At 31.0% G+C, this 8783-nt stretch overlaps 1 protein-coding gene across 1 annotated transcript in view; it reads left to right on the top strand.

Annotated features, from left to right (window-relative positions):
* Positions 1–8018: 8018 nt before the first annotated feature.
* The window catches only part of LOC128129287 (uncharacterized), an 886-nt gene continuing 121 nt past the window's right edge, over positions 8019–8783 (top strand). Inside the window, exons 1-2 of the mRNA XM_052767906.1 lie at positions 8019–8201; positions 8317–8783. The exon at positions 8317–8783 is cut by the window's right edge and continues 121 nt beyond it. Coding sequence (XP_052623866.1) covers positions 8019–8201; positions 8317–8783 — 650 coding nt within the window. The remainder of the gene's footprint in view (positions 8202–8316) is intronic.

The following is an 8783-nucleotide window of genomic DNA, read 5'->3' as shown; positions in this document are numbered from 1 at the left end:
ACCATTCCACAAATACCTCAATGCACCATCTCGAGAATATTTGTAGCTCTAAACTTGGCTTTCTTTGTATACGACTACTTTGTTTGTTTTCCAACCATGCAAGATTCACAAAGTTGGTCTTGATTTTGGATTGTCGGTACCCATTTAGCTAGCTTGTTCATCAATTTTACCACACCAAAATTAATGTGTCCAGGTCATGTGTGCCATAACCAAGCTTCCTCATTAAACTTGGCTTGCAAGCAATGTTGTTTTCCAACTTTTAACTTTATTTTATATAGTCGGTTTACACTTCTCGGGACTTTCATAAGCAATCTCCCTTCTCCATCTCGAATGGTTAGAAGATCACCTCGCATCTGAATATCACAACCGGCTATTGTAGATTTCCGGAGGCTAATAACATTGCTACGGAGTGATGGGATATAATAAATGTCTTTCATTAAATTTTGCTCACCGGTTTTCCCTTCGAACATAATTGACCCTTTTCCTTTAATGCTAACAAATGACCCATCTCCAAATCTCACTCTACCCGTTATGCTTTTATTTAATTCACAAAAATATGAGTAGTTGTTGGTCATGTGGATGCTCGCACCATTATCTAAGTACCAACAACCGTCTTCATCGACATTTACTTCAAATTTTAGAGGGATGTATTTGCCTTCGTTCAAGAACACCGTTTCTTGAACTGTATTCATCATAAAGAATGTCCCTTCTTCATGATTTTTATCTCTGTCGTGTGTCTGATTAAGGTTAACCTCATGATTTTTGATTCGGTCTTGCCATCTTGCAGGAAAGTGACCATACTTGTCACACGGGTAACATTGAATATTTGAGGGATCCCTTTGCTTCCTTTTTTCCCTTTTAATATTGATCTTCACGTTTTTTAGTGGATTCTGAATAATTGTGAGCTTGTGTGTTACCTCTGATAGGTTTTGAGCATTCTAACACTCGTATGGTGTACATGCAACCATAGAAACCTTGGATCTATGTTTTCTCTAATATACATGCAAATTTGATTTTTCCAAGGTTCTCATCCTAACTAGCATGTTATGGGGAACTTGCAATATAAAAAATAGTAGAATTACATACCTTTGTGTGTTGCTTGGATTCCTTAAGACTTTGTGAGCCTACCACCCAAATGTGACGCCTCAAATGTTTCACACAACACCACAACACTTGGAATAACTTGAGAGAAGAACACTTTGATCACAAAATCAGCTAACCCTCACTCTTATAGTCTTAGTTCCCATTTTTCTCCATATGAGGTTCATTATATAGTGTGTCACATGTAGGGTAAACCCTAATGTGCATGGCTTTTCATTTCCCCCATGATCCATGGGTTTGTAAACTCAATGGAACATCCATGGAGCACCCAATGGGTCCTAGCCCAATCTAGTGAATCATGGTCATTAAGCCCACTATATAAGAATGAAATATTTACATAATCAATCCTCATATATTTAATTAGTCTCTTTTGATCACAAAATTAATTCCAAATTATTTATTGATCAATACTAATTAAACAATACAATTTCATATTAATATATTAGAATATATTAACAAGTCATAAGTGTCCTTATTCTCATTTTGTCTATCAAAATTTTGAGATGCCATGCAACCCAAATGGACCATGCCAAGCCGGGTCAAGTACATACCAAATATAGTTATGGACTTAGACACCTTATCCATTAGTCTCCCACTTGGATAAATCTAATAACTATAGTTACATGTATGACTTCGGGAACTGACCAGCAATCGTAGCTCTTTTAAAGTCTCACGAAACTGAGATGATGTTGATGCGCCATTTAAGATAAGTGATCATATAATCCTCTGTTCTAGATATCAGCCTGACAAATATATGGAACAATGTCATACTTATTGTCCAGCAGTGTGTTTTCCGATTTCCGATTTGTTTGATATAGAACTAAACTGAACACATCAGTTTGGTTCTGACCGGGCCCGACACATAGGTCAAAACCAAATCATCAAGGGGCCCATATATCGCTTTAAATCCTCCAAGGACTAAAAGGAACAGATAAACTTCGAGTCATATGCTTGTACTAACTACTTGTTGAATCATGCACAAAGCACGTTTTATAGCATCAAGTTACTAATGTGTTTTCATGCAATCATCGCACAACCAACTCATATCTCTAGGTTTGCTATTTGACAAGGGTGCTCGTCCATTTTGATGATCGGTAGAAAAAACATAACTTGTTAGTCATGTAGTTAATGTAATGTAAAAGAATATTATAAGTATAATAGTAATAAAAGTATGCATACCATTTGACATATTTAATAGGGTGTCATATAATTGATATTTGAAGGGGATTGGAAGTTTGAACAATGATATTGAAGAGGTTTATCAGAGTTGGTGTTTTCCTTTTGACATTTCACATATGTGAATTCATTTGGAGAGTTTAAATGTTGACCATGATTGAAGACATTAGCTGCATAGAATAATAAATATTGTTAATAAAAAAAATGATACAAATGTAAAATGCTTATAATATTTAACAAATCATATAGTAACGACAAAAAATATATAAAATGTTTAGAAAGCAGTCATGTTTCAATATTTTACCGACTAACATTATATCATAAAACAAATGGCAATTATATATCAAATATTATAATAATATTAGTTTATATGTTATTTTGCTTTAATTTAATCTCACTCCTTACTGCCTATGATATCCCTTTATAAATTAATTGTTGTTATATGTTCAGATTTCAGATATATCATGAAGTCGTTTAATTCTAAAAAGAGTAGAAAATTAAATAGTTTTTATTTAGATGATAGAAATAACATTAATTTGTCTATTTCATCAAGCCGAGAAAATTCAACCGCTACAAATGTAATTGATTCAACTTACAATGGTATGTTTTTTCTTTATTTTTTTTTTTTTTTAATATTTTTGTAACAGATTTTTAAACCTCTAAATAAATATTTTAATAACATAAAAATATCACATAAATTATTTTCATATTATATAAAAATACAAAGTTTTATATATTCTATATATCAATACATACACACACACACACACACACACACACACATATATATATATATATATATATATATATATATATATATATATATATATATATATATATATTGTTAAATTTAAATTTAAATTTTCAAAATATATTGTTAAATTTATGTTTTATTCTAACAATAATTTGTATTAACATAATAAGAAAAAGTAAATCAATTGTCTACTTCATCTATCACGAAAGATTCATCATGTGTAACATTTGTTAAAATCGGGTACAAAGGTACAATTCTTTCTTCACTATTATTATTATTATTATTATTATTATTATTATTATTATTATTATTATTATTATGAAAATAATAATTTTAAACAAAATTTAATCATTTATTATTTTCACTGTTATATCAAACACAATTATTTACACTCATATACAATTTATATCATATATTTTTTATTCGTTATGCAGGAATAAATGATAACATGTACTACTTGCAAGCAAGAGAGAAAAGACGATAGAGAAAATTATATTTGGATAATAAGAGATCGAAGAAAAATAATACAAAATCCAGTGTTTAAAATCGATGTGCACCACACTTCTTAACAAACACGAATAATTGTAATTTTCTTATTTTTTTTTAATTTTCACTCTATAGAATCCTGTATAGAAAATTCATGCATTATAATATAAATTTATAGTTCTATTTTTATTTTATAATACATGTCTTCAATTTTTATAACATTTTGTTATTTACAAATGAATCAAAAAACGTTGTTCGTGAAAAAAAATGCACGTTCCTATAAATCACGTGGAAACCAAAATACACCCCTATAATCTTCTTCTTCATATATAAATGTTAGAACTGCGTTATCTAACATTTCAAATGGTAATAATATTGTTTTTCAAAATTTTATTTTCAACCACTTTCTAATATATTTATATATTCTCACTATTTTTTATTTTTCAGCTAATATTAGTTTCAATAACTACACAACTTCAACGTTACAAAATAAAATACATTACTTTGGACTTTGTAATGGTATGACATCGACAAATGCATCTACAATAACTGTTTCTTCATCGTCAATCAAGTTAAATCCAGGATGTCATAAATTAAAAAGGAATTTGGATAATTTATCTCCTATTCCATTTTTTGACTTGACAGCAGATGTAAAAAATATGCATGAAGTCATCACTCAAAACCAATTAATTGGTATTTCCAAAGGTAATCCATATATATACACCCATTTTCTTTTTCTATTATAACTCAAATACTTTATTATATATATTTATGAAATTCAATATTTTATTTATACAACTTTATTTTATTACAGAATATTTGGATCATGGTGATCAAATTGTTGTATGTCAAACATGTCATGCAAAATTATAGAAAAATGAATCCATTAAAGGAAAAGAAAGAGGGAACACAAATTATTCCTTATGTTGTGGTTATGGCAAGGTTCAACTTCCATACGCACCACCAGCTTATGAAAGAATGTTTCGAGGAACGGATTCTAAAATCAAAACCTCTATGAAAAACATTCGACGTTACAATTCAATGTTTTCTTTTACGTCGATGGGTGGTAAAATTGATTCTTCAATCAATAGAGGAAATGCTCCATACATTTTCCGACTTGGGGGTCAAAATTATCATAGTATTGGAAGCCTTTTACCCCCAAGTGGATCGCAACCAAAATTCTCTCAATTATACATATATGATACCGACAATGAAAATTCAAATAGACAGATTTGTTTTGGGTATATTTTCAATCTTCTGATTCATATTTAATTTGAATATTTATTTTTGTACTAATTTTATGTTTATTTTCAATTTTTATAGTGGCGAAAAGCATCAGTCTACATCAATTGATAATGATATTGTTGAAAATTTGAAGGTGATGTTAGATTCAAATAATGTCTTGGTTGGCTCTTATAGGATGGTAAGAGATACTTTTAAAAAATATCCTCATGTTGATATGAATTTAAGAATCATCAGTAGAAGGGATCCAGATGGAAGGACATATAACCTACTGACTGCTTCTGAGGTTGTCGCTTTAATTATAGGTGACATTTTTTATTCAATTGATAATAAAGATATCATTGTTGAAACTAGGTTGGGATTTCTACAACGTATAAGTGAATTGCATCCTTCTTACCTTCCTCTCCAATATCCGCTACTATTTCCATATGGGGATGATGGTTACAGTGTTGATATTCTTCATAGAGGTATTACATTTACAACAGACAGCAAGAGCGCAAAATGTACAATGAGATAATTTTTTGCTTTTAGAATTCAAGACAGGGATCATTCGTTCTCACTGATTCTTAATTCAAAAAGGTAGTTTCAACAATTTTTGGTAGTTGCTTATACGATGATTGAAAGTGAGAGATTGTATTACATACGTAGTCAACAACATGTTCTTAGATGTGCTTCTTATGAGAATTTACGTAACTAAAAAGATCAAGGAACTACAAATATCTCCAACGTTGGCCAACGTGTGATATTACCTTCCTCTTTTACTGGTGGTGCGCGCTATATGTTGCAGAACTATTTGGATGCCATGTCATTATGTAAATGGTTTGGATATCCTGATTTCTTCATAACCTTTATGTGTAATACCAAATGGCCAGAGGTTAAAAGGTTTCTTAAGGATACTTCACTTCAAGCAGAAGATAGACCTGATATATTATGTAGGTTGTTAAGATAAAGCTTGATGCATTTATTAAAGACTTAAGGGAGAATCACATTTTCAGCATAGTTCAAGTAGGTATTTGAAATTATGTTCATTCATAATTGATAAAATCTTATGCAAATTATTATATATTTTTTATATTATTTCATTACGATATAATAATATTTGATTTTTGTACAAAATATTATGCAGTTGTTTATACTATTGAATTTCAAAAACGAGGTTTGCCCCATAGTCATATATGTCTTTTTATGCATTCTGACTACAAGCTACCCATTGTTGAATTTATCGATCCGATAATTTCTGCAGAGATACCAAACATACATGAAGATCCATAATTGTATTCTCTTGTGAATGAGTTCATGATACAAGGTCCATGTGGCGCTGAAAATATCAATTATCCATGTACGGTCGACAAAAAGTGCTCAAAAAACTTTCCAAAGCAATTCTGTAATCATACCTCAGTTGATCAGAATGGTTTTCCATTGTATAGAAGAAGAAACGATGGTCATTTTGTTGAAAAATCCGGTGTGAAGTTGGATAATAGAAATGTTGTCCCTTACAACAAATATCTATTGAAAAGATACCAAGCACATATTAATGTTGAATGGTGTAATTAGGGTTCTTCTATAAAGTATTTATTCAAATACATAAACAAGGGACCTGATAGAGCTACAGTTCGCATTGTACGAAGCAACAATGAGAGTAATACTAATGATTTGGTCGATGAAATAAATGATTACTACGACTGTAGATATGTATCTGCATGTGAAGCATCATGGCGAATTTTTCAATATGATGTTCATTACAGGTATACTTCTGTGGTTAGACTGCCTTTTCATCTTCCTGTTCAACAACAAATTATATATGGTGAAGACGATGATATCGATGATGTTCTCGACAAACCTTCTGTTGCTTCTTCAAAGTTCACAGCTTGGATGGAATGTAATGCAGTTAATGCTGATGCATGGAAACTTACGCATGTTGAATTTACTACAAAGTTTGTTTGGCAATGTGGTGATAGGATTTGGAAACCACGTAAAGTAGGAAAGTGCATTGGTAGTATTCATTCGGTTTCACCTAATTTACGTGAAGCTTATTTTTTAAGGATTTTGTTAAATAAGGGCAAAGGTTCGAAATCATTTGAAGAAATTTGCACAGTAAATGGTGAAGAATATTCTTCTTTTAGAGATGCTTGTTATGCTCTTGGTCTTTTAGATGATGACAAAGAATACATCGATGCACTCAAAGAAGCGAGTCATTCTGGATCTGGTTCTTACCTACGATTTTTATTTGCTACATTGTTGATGTGTAACAGTATGTCTAAACCGGAGGTTGTTTGGGAAAACACCTGGGAATATTTGGCGGATGGAATTCTTTATCACCAACGACAGAGATTCAACTCTCCAGGTATTCAAGTATTTTTTTATTATTATTTATTAAATGGGCAATTATTTATTTTTAAATATACATTAATTAATATTTTAATTATAATAAAAATATTATTATTAATATTTAAATTAATTTGCTCTTTGTCCTCCAGACTTATCGCTCAATGAAGATCAAATTAAGAATTTAACTTTGTTCGAGATAAAGCAAGTTTTACTTCGAAACAAGTTGAGTTTAAAAAATTTCAAATTCATGCCTATCCCGGATGTTGATTACGTTTCTTCTTCAAACAATTGACTCATCACAGAAGAGCTAGATTACGACATTCCAAATATGAAGAATGAGTTTGATCGTATGTTTCTTGCATTGAAAAATGAGCAACGTCACATTTTTCAAGATATCATGACTGCGTTTAAAGAAAATAAAGGAGGTGTCTTCTTTGTTTATGGATATGGTGGAACCAGTAAGACTTTTTTTTATAGAAGACAATATTTGCAGCTATTAGAAAAGATGGTCATATTGTTTTAAATGTTGATTCAAGTGGGATTGCTTTATTATTATTGCCCGGAGGTAGAACAGCACACTCTCGATTTATTATTCCATTTGAACTAACAGAGGATTATGTTTGTAAAATAAATCAAAGTAGTGACCTTGGTAGCTTATTGAGAAAAACCTCATTGATAATTTTGGATGAAGCTCCTATGGTCCATAAGCATGCATTTGAAGCTTTAGATCAAAGTTTGAAAGATGTATTCAAGTCTGAAAATTCTACCAACTCAGATATTCCGTGTGGAGGAAAAGGTATTGTTTTTGGAGGTGATTTCAGATAGATTCTACCTGTTATTCCAAGGGGGAAGTAGACAAAACATTGTTAATGCTTCTTTAAGTTCTTCATATTTATGGCAACACATAAAGATCCATAAATTAACAAAAAACATGAAACTAACTTTTGGAAGCGATCAATCTGATATAGAAAAAATCAGAGATTTTGCAAAATGGCCGTTGGAGATAGGAGAAGGTAAACTTGGAGGTATCAACGATGGAGAAACGGTTATTGATATTCCAGATGATATTCTCATTAATGATCCTCATGATCCTATAGGTTCATTAATCGACTTCGTATACCCTTCAATTTTGGAAAAGTACAACAATACAAGCTATTTTCAAGAAAAGAGCAATACTTGCTCCAAAAAATGAAGTGGTTCAAGAAATAAATGATCGTTTGCTATTGAAGTTTCCAGGAGATGAAGTTGAATACTTAAGTTCAGATAGTATATGCCAATATAAATTTGTCCACGATAAGTTTGATGCAAATTTATATTCACCTGATGTTTTAAATGGTCTAAAAGTATCGGGTTTACCAAACCATAAGTTAGTTTTAAAAATTGATGTTCTCGTTATGTTGCTCAGAAATATTGACCAGAAAAATGGATTGTGTAATGGGACAAGACTCCAGGTGATATCATTGGGCAAACGTATTATTGAGGCACGTATCATATCTGAAACTAATATTGGAAACCGCACTTTTATTCCAAGAATGTCTTTAACTCCATCGGAAAAGAAAATCCCCTTCAAATTCCGAAGAAGTCAGTCTCCATTGGCTGTATGTTTTGCAATAACCATTAATAAAAGTCAGGGACAGTCATTATCAAAGGTTGGTTTGTTTCTCAAACATCCCGTCTTTTCACATGGTCAATTGTA

Source organism: Lactuca sativa, chromosome 9 (assembly GCF_002870075.4).
Source record: "Lactuca sativa cultivar Salinas chromosome 9, Lsat_Salinas_v11, whole genome shotgun sequence".
NCBI classification, from domain to species: Eukaryota; Viridiplantae; Streptophyta; class Magnoliopsida; order Asterales; family Asteraceae; genus Lactuca; species Lactuca sativa.
This window is presented reverse-complemented; position numbering and strand designations above follow the sequence as displayed.